Source organism: Bradysia coprophila, unplaced genomic scaffold (assembly GCF_014529535.1).
Source record: "Bradysia coprophila strain Holo2 unplaced genomic scaffold, BU_Bcop_v1 contig_476, whole genome shotgun sequence".
NCBI lineage: Eukaryota > Metazoa > Arthropoda > Insecta > Diptera > Sciaridae > Bradysia > Bradysia coprophila.
Window position 1 is genome coordinate 4436897 of NW_023503727.1, and position 27954 is coordinate 4464850.

The 27954-nt window shown below is 36.9% G+C and overlaps 2 protein-coding genes across 9 annotated transcripts; one reads left to right on the forward strand and one right to left on the reverse strand.

Moving 5' to 3' along the window:
* The first annotated feature begins 7213 nt into the window (after positions 1-7213).
* Positions 7214-26369, forward strand: LOC119082557 (cholinesterase). 8 transcript variants are annotated; one of them, XM_037192085.1, is made up of 13 exons: positions 7214-7651; positions 8662-9194; positions 21081-21216; positions 21282-21713; positions 21787-22058; positions 22126-22163; positions 22223-22654; positions 22712-22899; positions 22967-23259; positions 25185-25326; positions 25391-25560; positions 25763-26127; positions 26188-26369. In XM_037192085.1, exons 2-13 carry the CDS (start codon positions 8881-8883, stop codon positions 26283-26285), a joined length of 2880 nt encoding a protein of 959 aa, XP_037047980.1. In that variant the 5' UTR covers positions 7214-7651; positions 8662-8880; the 3' UTR covers positions 26286-26369. The 8 variants fall into 8 exon arrangements, with proteins under 8 accessions (XP_037047980.1, XP_037047973.1, XP_037047972.1 ...); XM_037192078.1 differs by having other exon boundaries at positions 7215-7679; positions 25763-26369; XM_037192077.1 differs by having other exon boundaries at positions 7215-7651; positions 25763-26369.
* Positions 14903-15628, reverse strand: LOC119082559 (endocuticle structural protein SgAbd-6-like). The gene is made up of 2 exons (XM_037192086.1): positions 15414-15628; positions 14903-15127 (listed from the first exon to the last, which is right to left on the reverse strand). The coding sequence occupies exons 1-2, from the start codon at positions 15539-15541 to the stop codon at positions 14938-14940; spliced, it is 318 nt and encodes a 105-aa protein (XP_037047981.1). The 5' UTR covers positions 15542-15628; the 3' UTR covers positions 14903-14937.
* Positions 26370-27954: the final 1585 nt, after the last annotated feature.

Below are 27954 nucleotides of genomic sequence, written 5' to 3' on the forward strand. Positions count from 1 at the left end.
ATTCGAAAATTTTGCGAAAATCAAAAATTTGACGAAAGTCGATAATTTGACAAAAATCGAAAATTTGACGAAATTCGAAAATATGACGAAAAAAGTAACTCTATCTGCAACCATTCAAGAAATAGCTCTAAAACCCTAATTGACCCACCCATTTCCAATTTTTGACATTTTTTGCATATGCCCCTCTGTTCTACTCGTAAAACTCTGAGACTTTGCCGAAGAAAGTAACTCTCTATCTCTCATAATCGCAAAAATATTAGTCCTTTCATCCTACGCTCGAGTAGCTCAAAATTTGGTCACTCTGACCACTCTAGCTCAACCGGATCTGCACCAATTTTTCTAAATATTTTTGTGTTCGATTCGTGTGGCGAATACCACTTCGAGACCAATAAAACAAAATTCTGGTTTTTCCTGGGGTAATGGCGTATCACATTTTCATTTTTATGCCCACCCTGAGGCTCCTGCAAAATTTCATGGAGATTGGCTGACTAGTTTCCGAGATCGACCGTCGATAGATAGATAGATAGATAGATAGGTTTTGTGGTGATAAAGTCTAAAGGGCGTCTCAAAAAAATTCTTCGTTCTTTTTTTGGAAGGTAGACTGCGTCAAGTCCTCCGCTGTTGCTCCGGACATAATGCTGTTTGAATGTTCGAAAAGAAAATGCATATTATACGCGATACGCCAATAAACTGCATGTTGTGCTGCGTGTTATATGGGTCGGTTTATGTAATTTACGCCGTGGTAATGTATTTGATACAAGTGCACTCGATGGTTATTTGGTTGGATTATTTAGAATTGTTCTCATGAACAGTTTTCTTGAACTTCTTTAGATTCAGATTAATACATTAGACAAGGGACCTGGGGACCCTAGGAACAGATGGTAGATGTAAGACTTGTATCTTTTGTAGGATTTTGAACTAATGTTACTTTGGGGACATTCTGAAACGACATTTGAAGGATTTTGGTTCCATCTCTATGTCCGCGTTTTTTTCCAATGTCTGTAACATGATGTGTCCTTGTATTTACTATTACCTCTCTCTCTTAGTGGTGAACGTCTTTTTTGAATGTCTCCTTCCATTCTATGTTAGAGAATTTAAATCTGGAAAATTCCGAAGAAAATTTAGCAAATTAGCTTTCCAAAAATAAGCCCTGCCTCTTACCTGTCTCCAATACTATATTGAAAAATGAAATCTGAAAAAGTATCTAATAGTCCATTCCAAATACAGAGTATACAAGACTTAGTCTACCAAAATTCACCATCCTCCAATGTCAAATGAAACCTACTTAAAACTACATTGAAATATGACACTCTACTATTATAATCCTAAAATAACAGGAAAACACGTTGAAGTGCATCGAATCTACATCATCTAAACTGTGTGTGCTGGAACATGGAACATGATATAAAGTTACCCTAAATCATATTCAATGAACACAAATTAATAGACAGTCTCTATCTCCCGAAGCGAATATCAAGGCATTTATCACGTTCTTCAATATGCTATTTCGACGTAATTATAACGGAATTACTCGGAATATTAAGTTAAAGTGAAGACATGAACCTATTCTATGTTCCGTTTTCGATGTTATTTCGTTAAGAAATCATGCGGGAAGCGCCTGATGCTTATGCTATTCAATTTCTTGTTTTCTTCTATCAAACAAAAAAAAAATCCAATGAACTGCATTGTGAGTGGTAATTTCCTCATGAATTTTTCAAAAATTTTGTCGTTTAATCTTACATCGTCTTAGTTATGGAAATGATTTGCTTTTAGTGTTGTATCTGAGTATACCGAAAAATGTTTACTTCCTCCAGATATCTGAAATTGACTTTGTGTTGAGACTTTACATTCCATCTCGGTCCCTAGACTCTCGATCGGAGTTATCGATTACTTAACGCAAATTGAAAATAAGGTAGAGATAAATCTGGAGATCTTCAATAAATCAATTACATCCATCCCAGCTACCGTTTTCAAAAATATAATTCAACGAAAATGATTGAGTTGAACTTAAATGAAGTTACCGAAAGTTTTGTGTGGTACACTACACACTGTACTTGTAAATTGATGTTGGATGTTGTGGTAATAGTTCGCAGCTGTGTTCGGAAATTGATTAGCTGTATCCGCAAAGAAAATACAATTAATTCAATTAGCAAATTTTAGACAATAGACGATGATTCTATAGAACTTATGTACAAAACTAGATATCAACATTTACAATCGGATTGAAATTAAAAACAAAAACACCCGAGACGAGACTGAATATTTTTTTGGGTTTCTGCTGAGTTTTGCCATACACAGCGCTCCCACAATGTCCTACTTTCCTACTTTGCCCTACTTTTTGTTAGAGGTTCCAGTATGCGGTGAGGAATAAAAGCAGTGATACAAAAAAGTGATGTTTATTCAATCGCTGATTCTAACAGAATAAACATAAAAACTGTCTTTCCTCAAGTGCCAACTTGATTGATTTAACTCAATTAGAATTTATGAGAATGCTAAGTTCAATCTTCAACACTTCTTCTCATTCCCATAAATTCTACCACTTGAATAAATATCATCCTCCGTTGCATAGCGACAACATAATAAATCAAATTTTATCTTAAGTCTTCGTCTCCGTTAACTTCCTCCTTAACCAGAACCATATGGACTGCCGTAACCAGCTTCTCCATCATAACCATACACTCCGCCGTACAAAGAACTATCGAAGCCTTCACATGCAACTTTGCCACCAACGACCGACTCTGCGGCGACCGATTTCTCAACCATTGTCCCAATAAATCTTCCACCTTCGTCTTTTGCCTTCCGTCTTCGTCTTTCGCCTTCTGTTTTCTTCTTTTGTTCTGTTTATCATCCTCTCCTACATCTTCTTCTTCTTCTTCTTCTTCCGTTGTCTTCTTCTTCTTTTTCTCTTTTCCTTTTTCTTTTGCTCAAACTTTGTTGCTCTCCGCTCAAGTTCTGTTGCTCACACTCTGTTCCACTTTCTTCTCTTTTCTTTTCCTTTCTTTTCTTTTCTTTTCTTTTCTTTTCTTTCGTCCGGTAAATTTTGCCAATGTCGATGCCGTAAATAACACTTGTTTCTTCTTCTTTCATTGCTCGCAATCCATTCTTTCGTCCATTTTTAGTCCTGTCGTCAACGTTCTTTCTTTTCCAAATCATATTCCAAATCCTACTCCGTTTTCAGTCCATGTCAGCATACTTTCATTCTCGATTTTATTTCCATCTTCATCTTCTACTTTTCACTGCCCTATCCCCGATCTGGGCCCATAACCTGTTAGAGGTTCCAGTTTGCGGTGAGGAATAAAAGCAGTGATACAAAAAAGTGATGTTTATTCAATCGCTGATTCTAACAGAATAACGTAAAAACTATCTTTCCTCAAGTGCCAACTTGATTGATTTAACTCAATTAGAATTTATGAGAATGCTAAGTTCAATCTTCAACACTTTTTCGAAATTTGTCCTACGTGGGCACTTCAAGGACTTTAATTAAGTATAAGGGGCCATTCAAATAGTGCGCACGCACTTAAGGGGGGAGGGGGGGGTCTGAAATTGGAACTTTTTATATGGAAAATCGCGTGTGAAACGGGGGGAGGGGGTCAAAAAATGACCGCACACTGCGTGCGCACTTTATGAATGGCCCCATAACAACCAAGCGGATTTTGAGCTCTAAAAGTAAATTAAAATAATTTTTAAAGTAAATTTAAAGCGTGGCATTACTGAGGATGACGACAAGTGGTACGAATCAACTCCGAAATATCGAAAAGTAACTTGTGAACATGCTACAGTTACGGATCTTTTGAACAAGGAGAGAACACCAATGTGCATTTTCTGCGGAAAATCTCATCTAAGTCAAGATTGTTTTGTCGCGAAGAAGATGTCATTAGATGAGAAATGGCATTTTCCAACACAGTACTTTGCATTGAGTCAAATACAACATTTTATGCCACAGAGGCATCTAAAGTTTGTAGTGGCATAAATAACTACTTTGAATCATAGTTGGAATGTTTGTTATTTTCTTTAATAAACCTCAAAGAAATGTCCTACATGTCCTGCGGTAGGACACGAAAATTTTAGTGGTACTGCATACAAATAAATGGTATAATATAACGTTAGTCGTTCCTTTCATCTGTTATGGGTTCAACAACGACAAAAAACAACGATAACCTTTGGGTAACGTAGTCTCATTGGTGTCATTGATGTAAAATGGTGTATGTTTAAACTAATGAAGTAAAAGATTTTATCCCTAAGCGATGTTTTTTTGAAGCGACTTAAGTAACAAATTGGTTTTAAACAGAGATATGTTAAGTTGCTACATATGTGGCGAGATAGAAGGAACATGTGAATGACAGCTGGCACTTATGGGAGAGAATGCGAGAGAACTTCATACGAAATTGGTTAAATTCTCTCCCATAGGTTCCAGCTGTCATTCGCATTCCTTCTACTTCTATCTCGCCGCATGTGTACCAACTTAACATTTTAGAAGGGTTTTCAACAAGGTAAATATAGTGAGGAGGTAATGCCACAATAACCGAATCAGATGTGCGGTGGCATGAAAGTTCGATACACACGCCGTCTCTTCCCTTCGTTAAAAACAAAAAAAGGAATAGAAACTCGAGCCATCTGTTGTGAGATAGCAAAAACATTTTGTGAAAACACAAGTAAATCATAGTCAACCATTAAAAAAAAAAAGATGTTAGTGGCATCGAACTTATGTGCTACACCGCGCGTCTGGATGGCATTACCTCCTCACTATATTTCCCTTGGTTTTCAACAAGAGAAAAGTGGAAAGTGGAAGCTGAACTTTAGATTTTTGTAAAAAATTCTTGAGACAAAAAACTCAACATTGAGATAACTTAACTCAATCGTCGATTTCATACCCTAAATATCGTAGTAATATTTAAGTAATTGTAGCCTTTTCTCGCTAGTATTACATAAAACGTTAAGTTCCTGGCGAATATACAAGAGAAAATAACATAAAATGACGTTTCCGAAAAATCCCACGGCATATTGGCCACACTGTGCATTTTAGCGTTCCCCGAAGGACCTTTTGGATTTTTGTATGATAATGTTTAATTTTTAGACTTTATACATATGAGTAACAGGTAGCCCCCGAATTACTGGTACGCCAGCACATGAGAGAAACCAGCACATGAAAAGTGAACGCATCCTAACCTCTCTCTTGAGAGAGAGTTGAATTCCTGAAATAAAAAACCGCACATCTCTGGGATCGAACACTGGCCCTCTCACACATCAGCTCATGACAATTCATGTGAGCTAAATCGTTCTTGCATGAAGTACGGTAATTGTCGAATAGTATTTATCTGGGCTCATTGATTGTACCAATTACTTTTATTGGTTTTGGATGAGAAGGAAGTCTCGGATCGACGTCTTCTTATAATATTTTGAAAGCTTGTAAATTAAGACTTCAAAATCCAAAATACCTCATGGGTCCAAGACTGCTGGCCCGAGATATAGCTTCTAGAATTTTTCATCCCATACAAAGGATTTTGTTCCAGAGCCACCAGAAGTCAGCCTTGGACTCATGTCTCACTATACTCAATCGATAGCTACTAGTGCTAGGCAAATACTGACAAAAAATTGTATGAGTCCAAGCCTCCTGGCCCGAGATATAGCTTCTACAATTTTTCATTCCATACAAAGGATGACATCTGGTAGCTCTGGAACAAAATCCTTTGTAAGGGATGAAAAATTCTAGAAGCTGTATCTCGGACCAGGAGGCTTGGACTCATACAGTTTTTTGTCAGTATTTGCCTAGCACTAGTAGCTATCGATTGAGTATAGTGAGACATGAGTCCAAGGCTGACTTCTGGTGGCTCTGGAACAAAATCCTTTGTTTGGAATAAAAAATTCTAGAAGCTTTATCTCGGGCCAGTAGTCTTGGACCCAAGAGGTATTTTGGATTTTGAAGTCTTAATTTACAAGCTTTCAAAATATTATAAGAAGACGTCGATCCGAGACTTCCTTCTCATCCAAAACCAATAAAAGTAATTGGTACAATCAATGAGCCCAGATAAATACTATTCGACAATTACCGTACTTCATGCAAGAACGATTTAGCTCACATGAATTGTCATGAGCTGATGTGTGAGAGGGCCCGTGTTCGATCCCAGAGATGTGCGGTTTTTTATTTCAGGAATTCAACTCTCTCTCAAGAGAGAGGTTAGGATGCGTTCACTTTTCATGTGCTGGTTTCTCTCATGTGCTGGCGTACCAGTAATGCCCCCGAGGGTTTTTTTTTTTTAAACCATTCCAACCCATTTCTTCCTCTCAGGTTTTTATACTTCGTGTTAAATCGCATTTATATCTCTGCTTTCAAAGAGCTTTCGAGAGCTTAAAGCTTCTGTAATTTCCACCAAAGTATTTCCCTTTTCCAATGGTATCCAAAAGAAGTTCAAAGCATTCGGAAGTTCTTGAAAGCCAGCAAACAATGCTATACGGTGTTTTGGCCATTCTGCTGACATTTATTCCCATTTGATTACACAATAATCCAAATTGAAATCACTCTGCAGTCCCAACCATCTTTATTTACGTTAGGTCAAGAACAAATTTCCCCAAATTACTTTCAATCGACAATTCATAAAAGACACAAACCCGATACGATTAAAGGTCAAAATGTTGTTTTATTTGGTTGTAATTCGTCATGGAAAAAAAAAAATTATTAACCCGCAAAAGATCAAATTAATTGTCACCAGTGAATGACTCAACATCACAGACAGATATCGTAGTAATTCTCGCGATGATTAGCATTTATCGTCATGAAATGTTCTAAGTTCGATGTGTGTAGCGTACAATGTACGCAATGATTTTACAATTAAACGACAATACAATGGTTCATTCAAGAAACTGAAGATAAAATAAAAGCCAAATGCTCGGAACGTATGCACTTAATCTCCCATCATCACTTCATCAAAACGAAATACAAAAACAACAAAACATAATCGTTAAATGGGTCGGACATGCATACCAAACAGACTCAACTTATCTCCGCTTAATTACCACTGGAGGCTTCATTAAATTAATAAGTCGCGGGGTTAAATAAGAACGAGTCGTGTGTGTAGTGTAGTTAATACAAAGAAGCGTTATAATTTGAAAAAAAAAAACAATAAAAATTGTACAGAGCCATGACCGCATGTTTGGATCAACCAAAAAGCCATGCAAGTATATTTTCACATTAATAAGTATTTTATTCAATATTAAACAGTGTTCGGTTCTCGCCGCATGCAGAACAAAAACGGCTTTTATTGTGTTTTTCACTATAATATCAATCGACCCAAAGTCTCAACAAACCGCGAGTACCTAAATGTAAAGTAATATCGAAAGTTAATGCATACAACAACAGTCAATATTCGTTCCAAACAAACAACAGTATTCAGTTGGACAGCACAACCTGCGGACACGGTTAATATACAACGCGAGTAGCAATTGTGTCGGGGCGTTGTCATAGAAAAATCGTTGTTTAATGCTCGTTAGGTGTACCTTTTCAAGCGATATGTGAACAATTCGGAATTCGGGTGGCTGGCTTTTATCAGTTGGAATTCTGTTATCTTCACCATGTTGTGATAAGACGACTGGGGCAGATAACCCACTATTGCAATATAAATATAACGTTGTACCAGATAAGAGGTGTGCGATACAGGTGAATAATGTTTTGATGAAATTGGTGTGTAAGTTTCAGTTGATTTTAGCTATTACTCCGATTAAAAGTGAGTCTTTCGTTCGGTTGTTGTGAAATATTTTAAATTTAAATTTTCGTTTGATAAAGTGGTGGAATACAGTGAACGTTCTAGTTGAAAGTTCTGATAGTTGGAAACTTTCGCAAGCAAATCGGTTATTTGGAGACCGAACAAGGCAAACAAAATTGATAGAAAACAACATCTTTCAGTCAATTTAATGCTTCAGTTTGTGTGAATCATTATACAATACAGCCATTAGCAACATTTTTACTTCACACGATACAATACAAGAAGTTCGATGTTGATTTGAAGGTGTGTTTGTGAACAATTTCGTGTATGTGAACAAATGCGATACAACAAAATTGTGTTTATATTGTGTGTTACCTGACGGTGTAGCGCTACGTATACACCTTTGTGACGTCACTAATTTAATAACCTGTTTTCCGAAAAATAAAAGACGTTGACTTGTCTCACTCTTCTGATTGACTTTTGTCTCTCATTCGAATACCACTTCAGTTGCACATTCACTTAGAGCAATCGATGATTGCACAATTAGAAAACGCACTATGTTCGTACGGGCAACAAAAAGTCTTATTAGATTTCTGCACGGATAAAACAGTTGAATTAGATGTTAAAGTACGTGGTGGAATGTGGAATTGTTTTCCATTTTCATTGACGATAATGATTGTGTGGTTTTATGACCCGTGTTTCTCACTTTGAATGTTTTCTTTTTGTCATTTTTTGGTTGATGATCCCAATCGAAACACATTCCAATTCCAATAGTTTCGTTTACGATCGTCCGAATGCAATTTTTGTGTAACAATTCCTTGGGTACAGAGGTCATTGACTTGATGAAAATTACGAAAATTTAGGCGCTGTCAGAGACTTCTTTCCGATTTCCTTTATACCTCCCACTCTACTCTATATACGGTCAAAGTTAAATAAAGTAAAAACGTTCATGTCTGCTTTTCAGATTCACCATCAAACTGCAAGCACGATGACCACCAAAAATGCAACAAAGTTTTTATACGACCAACAGAACCAGTTTCATTAAAAAATCCGAAAAAAATCACATCAAACATTTTGTGTGTGTGTTCGGCAAAATATATTATCCAAGAAACGTGTTTATAAATCGTGCGGTCTAACAGTGTTTCTTCTTCAATATTGACGGCACAGCGATATATTTTTAAAAATGGCTACCCATAACAACCGCAAAACATTGCATCGTTGCAATAAAACAGTGAACAATTGTTGTGATCGACACAGCGTATTAGTGAAACCACCGAAATTCGATAAATATTTCAATGAAATGACACAACAGTCGACAAATCGGTTTCGCCGGAAAAAATCAATTTTCCTAGTGAATGAAGTGATTTGGTGCTGTACAATTGTGATAGCTTTGTTACCGATTGTAGCTGGTCAGTATACCACAAGGGATCCTAGATTTTATTCGAGAGAAGGGGATTTCACTTACAAGTGGCCGAATCCAGGAGATCCAGATTACAGGTGAGTGAATAATGAACTGTATAGGTTCGGCAATGGTTGTACATTTCTTTGATTTCATCCATCACTGTAAGATCAGACTCTCAGCAATAAATCATATTTTCTATGAGAAGTAATTCAACTCAACTAGTTTTACAATATACTCATGCTACGCAAAAGACAAAAGTCAGGATGATATTTAACTGGTAATTGTTAACTATTCAACTCGCCTTACATCATAATGACATAAGCCAAAATCACAACTTTTCCAACATTGTTAGGCTTAAAGCTGTTGGGTTTCACTTGCTATTCAACACTTTGATTATAAAATTTAACATTTCAAGTAAGAGAGGTCAACACCTTGGCTTTTACATACTTTGATTTGAACTTTCGTTTAATTTTTTCTTTTAAATGTTATTTAGCCGGCAAATATAATTGCAGAATCTGTCATTGTTCAAAGAAATTTTTATGTCATACGATAGTACTTACAATAGTTATTTGTTTAGCGAGGGAAGAAAATGGGCAAAATCAACAGAAGCGAAGTTTTTAAGAATCGCTCAAATCCGAACTATCTTTTTAGTTCCAGAGGCGAACACAACGTCTCTCATAAGTGCGAGGTGTGATAAACCTTTTTTCGTCACGAAACAAAACCGAATTTGTTGCACAATTTTCAAAACAAAACAAAAAGGTGACAGTTCAGGGGGGAAATGTCTATTTTCTAGCCTGCCAAAATAATACAAAGCGTCAGATGTCATTTTCTCTCATGGCGCTTCGTGTGGAGAAAATCAGGTTAATCACACCGCACATACGAAACCATTAATTCATTGGTATGATTCAATTGTAAGTTTCTCTTAACGTCGGAAGATCGTCTGGGTGTAAATGTAATACTCAATTTGTCGAAATGAGCAACCTAACTCATTACATTCTATCTGAGGGGTGAGGTTGTCCAATTCGACAAATTGAATTTTTTTCTCACTAGGTTGACCTCATCATTATGACAATGAATATGAATATTATGTCAGCCTATTCAGGCTTAGGGTCATTCAACTGATTTTCCGTACTTGCTAATTGAAAATGAAAGTCTCAATAGTTCGAATGATGGCCTTCAGATGAGACAGCAAATTTTTAAACTGCGATATTACGGAATGAGTTCTACTGTCGCTTCGCTATTTCAAGTAAGATGTCGTTGCAATATGTCAATACTCTATCTAGCAAACAAACTACTTTTATTTAGGTGGTGAAAGAATCAAGTAGTCTCTGGACTGGAATTTACATGTAAATTACATCGTAGTCAGTCAAAATGTAGAATACAAAGAAATAAGGTGTGAATTTGACACAGAGAGCTGAGAGTTCGTTTGCTAGAGAGAGTATTGAATAACCCAGTGTCGATATATTTTCAACAGAAAAATAATTAAGAGCAATGAACCCTTTGCAAATTTGTATCCTAAATTTAGGCGGAAAAATACTCGTTTTTTGATGATTTCTTTAAACCAAAATATTTTTTTGAAAAAATAAAACCATGAAAAAATGTGTTCTTTTTAAAGGAAAAATATTTTGGTTTTAAGAAATCATCAAAAAACGAATATTTTTCCGCCTAAATGTAGGCTACAAATTTGCAAAGGGTCCATTGCTCTTAATCTTTTATTCGACGTATTTAAGAAAATATAATTCTTGCGCAGGATCTCATGACTCTGGGACAGTAATTAGAAGTATAATATGCTCAATATGCTACGCGATAAGATTTTGGAAAACCGATTGCTTCGTATCCATTATTCAAACTCTTATCGATTAGCTGAGCATACTGAGCCAATTAAAATAACAATTCTCAGAGTCCTGAGATCAGGCACCAGCACCATACGCTCGCATTATATTTTTTTACTAAAATCCGTTGAGTAAAAATTTAATTATTTTTCCGTTGACATTATACCAACAGCGTGTTAAGAGGCACCGGCACTTTGCTGAAAAGCATACATTAGGGCGATTTTAAAATACAGGATTTTAGTTTACTTTTGATGATATCTTTCCACCAGAACCCTTTTTCAAAAATGCACGACCGCAATTCCGACCACGAATAGCTTTCAACAGAAAATAGATTTGGTTGCAGCAGTTTGACCAGCTCTGAGAACAATGAGCAGTTTATGAATATTTCGTTAAACTGCTCACTTTTCTCAGAGCTGGTCAAACGACTACAACTAAAACTAATTTTGATTTAAAGCTGACAGATTCGTGGTCGGAATTGCGGTCGTACATTTTTCAAAAAGGATTCTGATGAAAAGATATCAAAAATGAAATAAGAGGCTACAATTTTAGCTAAGTATCGGCGCCTATTAATGCAACGACATCTTACTTGAAATAGCAAAGCTACAGTGGAATAGAAAAAGAGAAGAGGAGAGAAGATAGAAAACTCATGCGGTAAAACTTCTCCAGAAGAATGGTGTATTTCTTCGAACTCTTGAGACTATTATTTTTGACTCGTAAAGTTAATACAGTTTGTTCAAAAATGAAATGCACAGTTTTTAGTATTTCGAGACATTTCAAAATTGCAATCTGTCAGATAGTAAAGGATGCGTTTAATTACCCGGCGCATTAAAAGATTTGAAATTTGAATGGTTTTTTCCACAGCTACATATTTTTGCATGTTAAGTTTCTTACATTTTTTGCAGATAGCATTTTAATAGTAGGAAACTTAGATTTCGTAGGAAGAATTCGCGGACGGAAAAATGTAAATTTATTTTGAGTCTGAGTATTGTTCTACATCTATGATTTCTCTTAGATCGTGTTTCTATTCAAACAAATCGATGGTCTTTGAAAACTCAAATCTGTAGAAAGACCGTCTGCTTCATACATTTAGCAAATTTTTTACAAGAAGTTTTATCAGCACTTGAAGTGACGATATTGGAAACACGAATAAGCATCAGGGAAAACGAGCCATCAGAACAGTCGGAGCGTTTGCTGCGACTGAGCCCCGTACAAACCCATATATCTATTGCGTACGTGACCCTAGTGCGTCTGTCACCCTACTTTGACCGTAAGCCTATTGCGCCGGTTAATGTAGGTTAAGTAAAATTATTATGTAATATGTACATCTTACAAATTGCGCATAGCGCAATTACGAAGCCCCGTACGACGTTCCTTTCAAATGAAACAAAAATTTCAAATCGCTCTAAAATTTTATTTTTTTGAAGGGCCTAGTATCGGCCTCAGTCCGAGGACCCAAATTTAAAATTTTTTTCAACTACATTCTATTCGGCCTTTGATTACCTTCCAAATGAAACAAAAATTACGAAAAACGGATGAAATTTGCTCGAGTTATATGTAAAATACACATAGGGCCCTAGTAGTGGCCTCAGTCCAAGGACCCAAATTTAATTTTTTTTCAACAACTTTCTATTCGGCGTTCGATTACCTTCCAAATGAAACAAAAATTACGAAAAACGAATGAAATTTGCTCGAGTTATATGTAAAATACACATAGGGCCCTAGTATCGGCCTCAGTCCGAGGACCCAAATTTTTTTTTTTTTTCAACTACATTCTATTCGGCCTTTGATTACCTCCCAAATGAAACAAAAATTACGAAAAACGGATGAAATATACTCGAGTTATATGTGAAATACACATAGGGCCCGAGTAGCGGCCTTAGGCCAAGGACCCAAATTTATTTTTTTTTTCAACAACATTCTATTCGGCATTCGATTACCTTCCAAATCAAACAAAAATTACGAAAAACGAATGAAATTTACTCGAGTTCTATGTAAAATACACATAGGGCCCTAGTAGCATTTCACTTCTAAGGCCCTAACTCACGGTCCACTCACCCGATTTTAAAAAACTTTTTTTTCCTGGATTGGTATTGACAATACCTATCATTTGCCGTGTCATTTACATTTCCATCGTTTATTTTGCCATAAATATCACCAAAAGACCTTAAATCACTTAGGTGGCCCTAACTCACGAAGGGCCGACCCGAATATGCCCATCTTCGAACTTAGCCTCACTATTTCGACTATCTTTCAGGGAAAAAAAATAATTTTGAAATCGGATTTGATTTACTCAAGATATCGACGTGACAGACGGACAGACGGACAGACGGACAGACAAAATTTTTATTGCAGATTCGTCATCTATGAACATAGGCAAACACTTTGCCCTTACCGTGTGCTTCGAATTCCATCAATTACACACGGCATCGTAATCCTATAAGCCCCTTTGAACTTCGTACGGGGCTAAAAATTTGTCAACAATTATTTTCTACAAATATATAAATATTTGGCACAAATATGTAAATATTTGTAACAAATAAATTCGCAATTTATTTGTGACAAATATATAAAATATAAAATAATTTTAAATTATTTGTTATAAATATTTTAAATATTTGTGACAAATAAATTCCAAATTTATTGTGACAAATATTTAAATTATTCGTGACACATATTTTATAAATTTGCAACAAATATTTAAATTATTTATTAGAAATAAATTCAAAATTATTTGTCATAAATAAAATGAGAGCAAAATAAAATGATCGAGTCTGGTTTTTGACAATTGAATTTCAATTGTCAAAAACCAGAGTCGATCATTTTATTTTGCTTTTACCTTATTTAAAAAAATTGTGACAAATAATTTAAAATATTTGTCACAAATAATTTTGAATTTATTTCTCATAAATATTTGAAATATTTGTGACAAATATTTAAATATTCGAACCAAATTTTCAACATTTTTGCTTCGAATAATTGAATTTTTTTCCGTGATGATTTTTTGCTGCTAATTGAAGTTGAACAGTTAGCCGCTGTACAACACCATCGATTTCTTTGAATAAAGACACGATCTAAGAGAAATTATAGATGTAGAACAATACTCAGACTAAAAATAAATTTACATTTTTCCGTTCGCAAATTCTTCTGACGAAATCTAAGTTTCCTACTATTAAAATGCTATTTGCAAAAAATGTAAGAAACTTAACATGCAAAAATCAATGAAAGTGTAAAACAGGTATGGTCTATTGTCCGCCCGGAGGACATAAAAATTTGATTTTCGTACTTAAACGCACTCATTTTCATATTATTTTGACACAAAATGTGAGTACGTTTAAGACGAATTCGCCGATCGACCATACCTGTTCTAGACTTTCATTGGCAAAAATCTGTAGCTGTGGAAAAAACCATTCAAATTTCAATTCTGTTAATGCGCCTGTTAATTAAACGCATCCTTTACTATCTGACAGATTGCAATTTTCAACTGTCTCGAAATACTAAAAACTGTGCATTTCATTTTTGAACAAACTGTAATTCGTCCAAATATCGAAATATTTAGGATGATGTTATAGGTATGGGTATTCAATCATTAAAAAAACTTTTTCTTATTTACCTTATCTTAAATTGTTTCGGAAGACTCTCCACTCCATATTGTATTGTGTTGATTTAAAATTGATATTTTTAGAAACACTCGCACTATTATTCACCGCTATAATCTCACTCATAAGTCCGTTTTCTAATCTTCTGCTATCAATTTCCTTTTCGCTAATCAAACTGATATCAATTTAACTAATATCACGAAAACTACGAAGATAACATGAATCATAACTCATTGTCATGTGTGTTGTTCTTTCGTTCGAATAATATACCAGCGAAATGTACGACTCGTAGTGCATGATGACAAAACTTCGGCTTATGAAAGAAAGACAACAGAGAAATCGTAATCTCAAACTGAACAATGAAAACACTTTACGTTTTACGAAACAATTCAAATTTAATTTAATTAAATTTACAAATGTGGAATATGGGCTCCTTCTGGTCGGTATCCATTTTCATCGGCGACAAAGTTCAAAGTGTAAACTTGTCCATCAGCAGCTGTCCATGTAATTGATCCACGTACTTCCAAAGCTTCCTGTTCGGTTCCAGCATTCTTCAAGACACCCTCTTCTGTTCGTACAACACCATCACTCTGTTCGTATCTGTTGAGGATGAAAAATGGAAATTAGATTCATTTAATAGTTTTCATTATTTAAAATTACAAAAAAAAACTCAAATTTGAAGATTCCCTAATTGTTACACATCAATTTGAAAGTGCAGCTTTCAAACAAAATTACAGTCTGACATCACATCACAAATTAGCCTCAATCCATACATGGGCCTAAGTGGTTTGCTCTTCAATCAATTACTTTAAAATGTTTTCTCAATTAAAAACGAAATTGACTTAAAATCACAAAAACTAAAAATCCAAACAAAACGTCCACTTACTCAAATTTGTAACCTGTTGTGTCAATATGATCAATGCCAGCTTTCACAACCGAAATATCCTTATAATCATCAACTGGTTTAGCAACAGCTAAAGCAACGATTGCAACCAAAACAATGAACACTTTCATGTTGAATGGATTAGGATTTTGTATTTAAAACACTTTCAAGATGCAACGAAAAGATACAACTCACAACTGATGATTCTGTCAGAATTGACGAGACTATTTATACGTTGAAAATGTTAAATAACTCCAAAACATCATCGACAGACGAACGATTTTGGGAGAAAAATATCACACAGATTATGATCAATAATTTGTCATTCAACTCAAAATTTGCTTAATAAGTGGTTTTTATTGCATCGTAAAGACTAAATCATCCTCCCATTTTTCGACCAGCGTACATTTGCTATAGATATAAGGTCAAGTTTGTTAGATGTTGAACTGCAGATTTATTTATTCAAATTATTATTTAACCAAATTATCATAACATGTGTTCAGGCCGCCTGACATCTATCACAGTAGAGGTTATTTGTTGCTAAAAAAATTTCTAATATTTATAGTGAGCACACATAATAGATTATGAAGGAAAAACGGTCTATCCAATTCGAATATAAATAATAAATTTGTATGATTTATCGGTTATATGGATGTCGTTAATTATATTCTTGTTATAAATTCTGTTAATTGATTGAGAGATCCGATCCCATCAGCTTGCATAAATAATTAATTTTTCGTTATTTTGCGTTATCTCGGATTTTTGTGTGCACTCCGAGCTGGATACAATGTTTTCCATATAGTATATGACAGAAGGCTTTAGCTGACGTTAAATTCAATTAGCTAACGTTTTAATAGTTCAAGTGTGGCGCCTTGAAAGTGTATACTATTGCAAGAAGTTCTTCTTAGTCAGGAAATATCCATGGACCATAAATTATATTATCGTCATGACCGACTAACAGGTTTTTTTTTTCTCCAAATTTCGAATGGAAACCGTTCAAACTAGATTTCTTAGCAGCGCCAAATTAATTCAAAATTTATTGAACATTATTGAAGATTTTCCTTGTAACATTTTTGTCAAAAAAAAAAAAAATTACGAAAGCGCATCAAACAGTCTCGAGTGTCAGTTTACCAAAAATTAATTCAAATATTTGCCACTTATAATCCGAAGAAATGTGTGTGGCTGCTACTGAACTTGTATAATAGAAATGGTTGTGAGTCATGAAATTGTTCGTTCAATAGAGTTTCAGTAAGAACTAACGTTTGTTTAGAGGGATTCTTTTTTAAAACGGCCTACCGAAATCGGACGCACTTTACAGTTGTCTTTTTTTATATGAGCAAATAACGCAATTGTTCCCTAGAAACCGAAACCACCCCCAAAAAAATTCTTCCACTTTTGTGTTGCCGTTCAAGTCCAGGCACAGGAAACATAATAGGTCGTGTGGGGTAGATATATAGAGGTCAATATCTTCTAGCTACGGCACTACTTTTATAGCAGTTCCTCTGCATGCGATACGCAATGAATATCCAACTGTGTCCAAATGTTTATTTTGACGAGTTGGTGGTTGTGATCGTCATAATCCAACTCGTTAAAATAAACATTTGGACACAAATGTTTATCATTTTTTATGTGTTGATGCAAAGATAAACCCAAACTTACTCTCCAAGCTGATGTATAATGTTGGTCTTATCTGATCATATCTCAGTGTGGATGAATTATAAATCTATTAAGATCCTATTTGCCCTGAAAGAACATGAAATTACCTTTCTAACAACGCCCCACTCGATCTTTCATGTTTGGTGTACATCGGGAAATTTCTACAAGAAAAGTGTGAGTTTTCAGTCTTTTGATTACCTTCCACTAGTCACAAAGGCTTCGTAGAATTTTTAGACCCGTGCGAACTACTGGGGTCTTATGCGTTTACGCATACGTCCGTAACACGTCGAATTGGACTCCCTGAGTAAGGGGAAACCTATTGTGGTTGTCTAGAGATGCCAAATCCGCGAAAAAAAAAGTCCGTCTGTCCGTCTGTCCGTCTGCACGATAACTTGAGTAAAACGCATCCGATTTTGAAAATTCTTTTTTTTCCCGTTTGGTAATGTCGAAAGACAGGCTAAGTTCGAAGATGAGTGATTTTGGATCGACCCTTCCCGAGCTGTGGCCCAATAAGTGCTTTACGGTTTTTCGAAGATATCTCCGGACATTTAAACGTTACACTTGTAACTGATACGTCAAATGAAAGGTATTTACAATGCCGATCGACAAAAAAAAAGTTTATGGAAATCGGATGACCGACTCGTGAGTTAGACCCCTTGGTGTGAAACAGGCACAGGGCGGCAAGCAGTTTTTGCTTGTAGGTCGGCCACATTTCAACATATTTCGTCTGTTTTAGCTTTATTAGATAGGCATTGACCGTACCAATCAGGGAAAAAAAAGTTTTTGAAATTATGTTCTCCGGAGCGTGAGCTAGGTCTCTTGGAGTGAGCTCTTATCTGGCTACTCGGCCGTACAGTGAACATGGAGTATTTTGTCAATATCTCGAGTAAATTTTGACCGAATTTCATGAATTTTTTTTTGTTTGAAAGGTATTAACGAATATAAAGCGTCGGTAAAATTTCCGGTCTCCTAACAAAATGGCTGCCGGTGGCCATATTGGATTTTAGTAAAACGATATAAAGTGGGAAAAATGGTACTTAGAGAGTTTCTGTTAACATGGAAATAATTTGTTATGTGTGTGGGGTGTTTCAGGCATTCCATATATGGACATCTATATATACCTATATACAGCTATATTGAGCTATATAATAGCATATTCATCTGTGAAATGTTTATTTATAGGAAAATATAGGTAAATATAGCGGTATATATAGCTGTTTAAATAGGAATTTATGAAAGTTGACTTCGTACGGGACTGTCTATATTGCCTCCGGCAATTTATTTGTATATGATAACAAGGCAAAGAAAGATAATGTAAGTGATTTTAAAGGCCGAATAGACTTTCAGTAGAGAATGAAGTAAAAGAAATGAAGAGTTTCACAGTAAAGGCTTTTGATACGAATAGGTGTTTCGTACGGGTCGGCGTTAGCTATGTTTTTGACAGTGGTTTTGGCTTCTAGCAATCAAATCCTTTCTAGGAACATATAAAAGAGACAACTGGAAAATGCGTCCGATTTTGGTAGGCAAAAGAATCAGAGGGATTCTTCTGAAAAACAGCCTACCGAAATCAGACGCATTTTCCAGTGGACTTTTTTATATGTGCCTATAGGTCGAATACCTCCCTAGAAGCCAAAACCGCTTTCAAAAAAATTCTTCGAAGTTTGTGTGGTTGGTGAAAGGTGATCAAAAACCGAAAAATTGTAATTTTCTTACAAAAATTTCTCCAGTTACACGAGCCGTACAGGGTCGTGTGGGGTGTCATGAGAAAGGTAATCTCATGTACTATTGAGCCGAATAGGGACTTGATGGTTTTAAAATTCATCGACACTGAAATATGTGCAGTTGAAGTTTTCAACCGAAGACTTACACTGTTCTTACTGAAATTTCTCAAGGCACACAAAACGTACATGGTCGTGTGGGATGTCATTAGAAAGGTAATTGCATGTACTTTCAGGGAAAGTAGAGCTTACGGAAGTTTGGTAGCATCTTCGATTCGATATAAGCACTTAAACATTTCAACTTCTCATAATTACTCGTAGATGCTTCCAAACCCCATAAAGACCCTATTTGCTGAAAGTACATAAAATTACCTTTCTAATGACACCCCACACGAACATGTACGTTTCGTGTACCTCGATAAATTTCTGTAAGAAAAGTGTGAGTTTTCAGTCTTTTTTCGGTTGAAAACTTCAACTGTACATATCTCAGTGTGAATGAATTTTAAACCCAATAAGACCCTATTTGCCCCGGAAGTATATGCAATTACCTTTCAAATGACACCCCACACGACCCTATACGGCTCGTGTAACTGCAGAAATTTTTGTAAGAAAAGTGCTGGTTTTCGGTTTTTGATGAGCTCATACCAGCCACAACAGCTTCTAAGAATTGTTTTGAAAGTGGTTGTGGCTCCTAGGGTCGAATACCTTACTGGGCACATATAAAAAATTCCAATAGAAAATGCGTCCGATTTCGGTAGGCTGTTTTTCAAAAGAATCCCTCTCACTCTTAATTTCCATTAGAGATACAATCGCTAAAACGAACTGGTGTGCATACGTTATTTTGCACCAACTGGTCCCATTTGGAATTGTATGTGACCAGCTGGTGCAAAATAACGTATGCACACCACCTCCAAGCTGGTGAAGGAATGTAAGGAATACCTGAACCTTCTTGGTCTGAGCAATCGGATCAATTTGGTCTGGGTACCAGGGCATTCCGGCGTGGAGGGAAATGAGGAAGCAGATAAGCTGGCCAAAGAAGGCTCGGCGACTCAGGCAAACGGGTCAGAACCGTACCTTCCGATTCCCCAGTCAGAGTGTAAAAGAGCACTGGAAGACTGGGTTAAGCGTAAACACGCAGAACGCTGGGAAGCGTATAACGCAGGCGTTCACACGAAATGCTTCTTCCCTAAGCCTAACAAAAAATGGGCCAAAGATTTGCTCAACATGGACCGAAATCGCATTAGAAGAGTAGTAGGAGCGATTACGGGACATTGCGGACTGAATCGGCACATGAATAAGTTGAGGCTTTCGGACACTCCGAGATGTTCCTGCGACCTGGAAGAAGAAACGGGTGCACACTTGATATGTGACTGTCCCAAATTTCTTCAACTAAGACGCAGGATGCTCGGAGACTACGAGGTGGTTCAATCGGAAATTGCTGCAATAGGACCTGACATCTTAGACAGGTTCCTATCGGCAACAGGAAGGCTACCATGATTTACATGATGACCGGGAATGGAAACAAAGGATCAACAGATCTGTGTTTCGAGATCTTAAATGATCGTCCCAAACTGATAAATCTAGTAACGTATGCACACCAGTTTGGTTTACCGATTGTAGATTCCTTCTACTAAACAGAATCTTAGAAAATTTTATTTGGATTGTATGATGAGAACTATACACCGTTTGCTGATTCTCTTATTCACAGTTCTCCTGAACAAAACAAAATATTATCTGATAATTTACACAAAAGCTGAATGGAGGTAGATGGACTCTTCTCAGTAAAATCGTACCAAATGATTTTTGTTTTCATAAATGTTTACCATCCATCCGAAACATTTTCGTCGCAAATGTGTAACGACCTGGAATATTATGCTAGAAAGTCAACTGTGTCTTAAAGGCTACTATCACAAGATGTTTACATAGCCTGGTCTTTAACTAACAATATCTCAGCTTAACAATGATACCAAACTCAATATTCGGTTTCAGAAAAATCTGTGTTTCAGCGTTTGATATTGTAGTATGGTCCATCTACTCGGATTTTGCCGATACAGAACAATTTTAAACTTTCTTCAGACCTACAGTCAGTTTTTAGGTACATTGCCATAAAACCGGGAAATTCACTGAATTTCTACCATTTTCGCCATCAGAAGTTGCTGACTTTAATTCCAAAGAATTTTTCACGTTTCAATTTCAACTAGCTTCCTTCTGTGACATTTTTATGAACCAAAGTATTTACCTTCATAGTTCCCATAGTTTAGGGGTAAACATCTCACCATTTCCCTATACTTTCCAGAACCTATACATTTAACGACAGACGATATGGTCACTACCAACCAGACGGTTACGGAAGTCAATATCCGGGCCAGAAACAAGCCGGCCAATATCCAGCTGGTGTACCATTGGGCGAAGACAAATTTAAATATGATCCCGTGAGTATAGCCCTTCCGCTTCTGCTTTTCCTTCGGATCATTAAAAATTGTGCCGCTCTTTGCAGAACAATCCACAAAACGTGCAAACACCATTTCCGGGTGTGCTGGGAGGATGGAGGCCAGATTTACAGGGAAAACAGCGACGAGATTCACTCATACTAGACAGAGACATATTCGTTACCACAAACTATGGCCAAGTTCAAGGCTTTAAGGTTCGACTCTTTGACGATCCCGATCCAAAGTCGTTCTATCGACCTTGGCACAGTACCGTTGATCGTGTGACCGGAGAAGTACAAGTATTTTTGGGCATTCCTTATGCACTTCCACCGACTTTCGAAGGTAGATTCAAACCTCCGCGACCTCATCGCGGTTGGCAATTATTGCAAGCCGTTGATTTTGGACCGGCTTGTCCTCAACCAGTTCGATTTACTGGCGCTACGAAAGGCATTCGTGACATGGACGAAGATTGCTTGTATTTGAATGTTTACTCTCCAAATGTAAGGCATTTCTGTGTTGATAGGGTATGTTCCAAGTGATTCATTCGTTTTATTTTGATTGCTACTGATATAGGTTGCGGCTGGTGTGCCACAGAAATACCCTGTTATGGTTTGGATCCATGGGGGCGACTTCCATCACGGTGCGTCGAATCTGTTTCCCGGCCATATAATGGCAGCATTTTACAAAGTCGTCGTGGTAACGATAAATTATCGTCTCGGAGCACTCGGTTTTCTCGCGACTGGGGACGAAAATTCACCAGGAAACTATGGCATTCTGGATCAAGCTATGGCAATTAAGTGGGTCTATGACAATGCCGAATTCTTCAACGGCGACAGATCGTCAATGTAAGTCCGGAGGTCACGTTACATTTTTGTCAATTTTTGCTTCTTATTGGAATTCTTACGATTGTAGAACACTCTTCGGTCCTGGTGCTGGAGCTGCATCGGCTGGTAAGATTCGGTAAATTATTTTCAATTTAAAACGAGTTCCGACCGTGTCCCTATTAAAGGTCTACTTATGGTGGCGCCACAAACCCGAGACATTGTGACCAAAGTCATTGCACAGTCTGGATCGGCAACGGCGGATTGGGCTTTGATTGTGGACAAATATCGAGCTCAAAATACCAGTCGTGTGTACGGACAGGTTTTAGGTTGCTCCATTGAATCGTCTTGGAAGTTGGTGAATTGTCTCCGACAAGGCCGGAGCTTTTACGAGCTAGGAAATGCGGAATTCAATCCGCACGTCGGAACATTCCCATGGGGACCAGTACTGGAAAATGCTACAACCACTTTCCCCGGCGATAATTGGTATGAGGGTTGGAGAGAACAGGATTGGCACTTTCTGAAAGAGACTCCTCAGCAACTCATCAAAAAGAGGATGTTTAATCGAGGACTACAGTACATGACAGGCGTTACTATGCAGGAAGCGGCATACGTGATTTGTAAGTGCTGGATGTCTGCTGTGAGTAATCCATTTCTAAACTTGTGATGTCTTGCAGATCAAAACGAAAGTCTTGCGCCGTTCTATGAAGTCGATCAACAGTTTTTCGATCAGAAGGTTCGAGAACTGGTGCTGAGGTACAATTACACGTTGAATCCGAACGGTGTTTACGAAGCTATGAAATACATGTACACGTACTGGCCGAATCCCACGAACAAAACGCACATAAGAGAGCAATACATTCACGTTAGTTGACCACGTAATTGAAAACCATCCCCGCTGGTTCACTAACGAACGAAACATCTATTTGCAGCTACTTTCCGACTTCCTTTACCGCGCTCCCGTTGACCATATGGTTAAACTGTTGGTGGAACAGAACGTGCCAGTTTATATGTACGTCATGAACACCACCGTCGAAGGTCTCAAACTACAGGAATGGAGAAAGGTTCCGCATGATGCTGAACATTTCTTTTTAACGGGTGCACCATTCATGGACGTTGAATTTTTCCCGCGTCGCGCTCGTCTGGACCGTAACATGTGGACCGACAATGATCGAAACATGAGCCACTTCTTCATGAAGACATTTACCGATTTCGCTAGATTTGGGTACGTTGTGCAATGAGTGATCCCAACAAAAATCTCTTCGAGAAAAGTGTGACGCAGTCTTTGAAGTACAATTTCTAAAATGAATGATATCGCTAGAGTTGACGCTTTCAGCTTCGTTACGCAAAAATTAAATTTTACACCCAATTAGTTCAAACAAGCTGGCTTAGTTTTTCTCATCATCTGCCAAATAAATTTTACCAAAAAAAAAATTGACTGGAAACAAGCAAAATTTTACCAAAAAAATCTGCGTCGCATGTGGCAGATAAATTTTCTTGCTGGTCTGTTCCTGAACATTTGCCACTTTGCGACGCAGATTTTTTTGGTAAAATTTTGGTTGTTTCCAGTCAAATTTTTTTTGGTAAAAATTATTTGGCGAAAATTTGACGAAAATTAAAAATTTGACGAAAATCAAAAATTTGACGAAAATCAAAAATTTGACGAAAATTAAAAATTTGACGAAAATAAAAAATTTGACGAAAATCAAAAATTTGACGAAAATTAAAAATTTGACGAAAATAAAAAATTTGACGAAAATCGAAAATTTGACGAAAATTAAAAATTTGACGAAAATAAAAAATTTGACGAAAATCAAAAATTTGACGAAAATCGAAAATTTGACGAAAATTAAAAATTTGACGAAAATAAAAAATTTGACGAAAATCACAAATTTGACGAAAATCGAAAATTTGACGAAAATCACAAATTTGACGAAATTCGAAAATTTGACGAAAATCGAAAATTTGACGAAAATTAAAAATTTGACGAAAATCAAAAATTTGACGAAATTCGAAAATTTGACGAAAATTAAAAATTTGACGAAAATCAAAAATTTGACGAAAATCACAAATTTGACGAAAATCGAAAATTTGACGAAAATCAAAAATTTGACGAAATTCGAAAATTTAACGAAATTCGAAAATTTGACGAAATTCGAAAATTTGACGAAATTCGAAAATTTGACGAAATTCGAAAATTTGACGAAATTCGACGAAATTCGAAAATTTGACGAAAATCGAAAATTTGACGAAGAAAGTAATTCTCTATCTGCCACCATTCAAGAAATATCTTCAAAACCCCAATTGACCCACCCATTTCCAACTTTCGACATTTTTCACAAATGCCCTTCTTTTCTACTCGTAAAACTCTGAGACTTTGCCGAAGAAAGTAATTCTCTATCTCTCATAACCCAAAAAAATATTAGTCCTTTCATCCTACGCTCGAGTAGCTCAAAATTTGGTCACTCTAATCACTCTAGCTCAAACGAATCAGCCCCGATTTTTTAAATTATTTTTTTGTTTGATTCGTGTGGCGAATACCGTTCATTTTATGGGTCGCACGCCTCTGTAGGTTTCAATACAGCTAAGCTACAGCCGAAAACGCGTTTCCGTCCCTCGAAAACCACACTCAGAAACCACTTCGAGGCCAATAAAACAAAATTCTGGTTTTTCCTGGGGTAATGGCGTGTCACAATTTCATTTTTATGCCCACCCTGAGGTTCCTGCAAAATTTCATGGAGATTGGCTGACTAGTTTCCGAGATCGACCGTCGATAGATAGACAGATAGACAGACAGATAGAAACATACAGAGTAAGTTGAAAGATTTTGATTGTTTGGAAAACGTTAATTTGGTACATTTTCTATGAAAAGTGTCAATTTCAAAACGATGTATCTCCGGCAATTTTAAAGTTACATAGTCGAGTGATAGCTCGTTTTGCTCGTATTTGAAGCGCAAATAAGATAGAATAGGATTTGTGGTGATACAGGCCAAAGGATAGAAACTTAAATTCTCGCCTATATATAGTTGCCGCGTCTCAAAAAAATTTCTTCGTTCTTTTTTTGGAAGTTAGACTGCGTCAAGTCCTCCGCTAACGCTCCGGACATGATTGTCTCATCCATCGTTCCTCTACAATCAATTGTTCTTTCAGCAATCCAACGCCACAACAAGTTCTCGGCATCCACTTCGATCGGGCAAGAAATGGTGAACTGAAGTACCTAAATCTGAACACGACGTACAATTCGTCCGTTTTGTTGAACTTTCGACAAACGGAGTCGGCCTTTTGGACTCAGGTTTGTGACAGACCTTCCGATTCCAACGTTTTTCAGTGAATTTCGAACGGAAATTTCGTTTCAGTATTTGCCGACAGTGATCGGTGTGTTAGTTCCAACGTATCCGCCATCAACCGAATTTTGGTGGGAGCCAAGGGAACCGTTGCAGATAGCATTTTGGAGCATGGCTGCCGCTTGTATGTTGCTGATGGTTTTGGTGGTCATTTGCTGCATGCTGTGGCGTAATGCGAAAAGGTATGGCTACTGACGGAGGTAATAAATTGTGTTTTTCGATCATTTGCAAGTGGTGAATAATATTTGTTGCACTGGAGGTGTATGGACGGAATGTAGCACCGCACCGTTGACTAACCGAGTTGCTTACACGTCGCAATGTTGAATGTCACAATTTCCTCCGGGAAACCCCGTCCAAAAATCTAACCGAACCATTAATCCGCAGGCAAACCGATCGCTTCTACGATGGTGATATGTTCATCGACCAATCGGAAATTGAACGAGACGATGGCATCGAAAATCACATCATACAAAATCCATCGAGAGGCGAAAATATCTACCAATACCGTGACACCCCATCCGGAAAGCCGACCAAATCCCATCAAGATTCCCATTCGATACGATCGCCCAGTTCGTTGACCATGACACAGACGACCAAAACCGGCAGTCAAAATTCGTTACGCAGTGCGATCTCACTGAAGGACACGGCTGTATCGCCGACATCAAAGGACTCGTCGACATTCGAGAAAAATCTGAAATATTCGGAACGGAGTGTGGATCCGAATCCGAACGGCAGCAAATACGATGACAGTAAGAATTTGCTGAACAATTACAATAAGTCGAAAGAAGCGTTAAACAGTGGTTCCATAGATCGTCAGCAGGGTCCAACGCCGGTGCCAAGCACAAGGAAGAGTCTAAAAACGAGTAAAACCCACCTGATTGAGGGTATACCGCAGACGGAGGTTTAGTTGGCGTTAGTGTCGTTTGGAAAACTGATTTTAATAATTTTAATTTTGATGGCACGTCATGGATCGTGTATGTTTGTTCTCTTTTATTTTTCGTTTTTAAACAAAAATATGATTTTGCCCTAAGGGTACAGCCAACCGTGTGACTTATATGTAAGTAATATTTTGTAAGACTAGTTCGATAATTTGTTTAGGCCTTAAACCATAATCCGAACCGAATTTACCGAGACGCTTCGTAAGGTGAAATATATTCCAAGCATCCGGTTGCTAAAAATGGAGTTAGTGCTCCATCATTACAGCCTTGTGATGCTGTAAAATTTGTAGACAATGTTCCCGTTGATCTTGTAATCCGACAAGAGTGATCAATCGATCTTCCAATTTACTTAAACCTCGAAAACGTTGACAAATGAAACTGTATTTTATCTACCTATATACCATCGTTTACCGACGTTCTGACGTATTATTTCTGCGTCAAACATCCACTTTTTACGATAAATATAAATGAAAATCTTTTGCGAAAACTGTGTATCGATTTCTTTATTTGATCGTAACTCAGTGCATTTAATAGCCCTACTAGCCAATGAGAGTATCATTGTAAGTAAATGGAAAAATGTCATGCCGACAGTTACGGGATCTATTATTGACAGCGTTGACAAAAACAACCGATTAAAAACTAATAGCAAATCTTAGGTGGCGGGACATTTCCACACCGTCAATATCGTCAAGAACGATATTATCGTTTTTTTGGACGATACTATCGTCTAAAAAACGATACTATCGTCCAAAAAAAAACGATATTATCGCCCAAAAAATTTTCATCCGGGACGATAATATCGTCTAAATTGAAAAATTCTAAGATATTGTCTGGACGATAGTATCGTTTTCTTGTCGATATTATCGTTCAAAAAACGATATTATCGTTTTCTGGACGATATTACCGTTCTAGAAAATCTAAGGGATATTTTCGTTTTCTGTACGATAATATCGTCCAAAACGATAATATCGTCCTGGGCGATATTATCGTTTTCTTAAACGATAATATCGTCCAGGACGATGCTATCGTTTAAAAAAACGATAATATCGCCCAGGACGATATTATCGTTTAGTTTTGGGTGGTAATATTGTCCAGGACTCAATTTTACTCAGAGGTGCAGCAAGAACCGAATTCTCTTCCAAAATATCGAAAAACAATTGTCAGAGGAAGTCACCTACACATCAGTGTTTAAAAAAGGCGTTTAGTTCGTCCCTAAATAATTCATCTTTTTACGAAATGAATACCAACTTAGATTGTACATAAAAAGCGTTTTAACACGCCGAGCGATCCGGCCCATTGCCCCGGAGCGAAGCGGAGGGCCGCAATGCGAGCCGGGCGCCGGAACGGTGTCGGAACTTAGGAGTTATTTTTTTTTCGCATCGTCTCATAATTAGTCTGTGTAATTTTTCTATTATAAAATTTAAATTTACGGAACCAAATGAACCAATTTTTAATATATATTTGCCGTCTATAAAAAGGTGTTTATCTACAAGATTTTGTGTTTCGTCTTCAACAACCATCCAGAACGACAATATCGCCCAGGACGATATTATCGTCTAGAATTTTTATTTTAAATAAATTAAAAACGATATTATCGTCCCAAAAATCATCGCCCAGGATGATAATATCGTCCAAAAT

What these genes read in the sequence shown, in the direction of transcription:
- LOC119082557 (XM_037192078.1), top strand. Translation starts at nt 8,881, where the DNA reads ATGGCTACCCATAACAACCGCAAAACATTGCATCGTTGCAATAAAACA. An exon ending in AACGGCGACAGATCGTCAAT is followed by an intron (nt 22,059 to 22,125) that starts GTAAGTCCGGAG and finishes TTACGATTGTAG; the next exon opens with AACACTCTTCGGTCCTGGTG. An exon ending in GGAAGCGGCATACGTGATTT is followed by an intron (nt 22,655 to 22,711) that starts GTAAGTGCTGGA and finishes GATGTCTTGCAG; the next exon opens with ATCAAAACGAAAGTCTTGCG.
- LOC119082559 (XM_037192086.1), bottom strand. Translation starts at nt 15,541, where the DNA reads ATGAAAGTGTTCATTGTTTTGGTTGCAATCGTTGCTTTAGCTGTTGCT. An exon ending in ACAACAGGTTACAAATTTGA is followed by an intron (nt 15,128 to 15,413) that starts GTAAGTGGACGT and finishes CATCCTCAACAG; the next exon opens with ATACGAACAGAGTGATGGTG.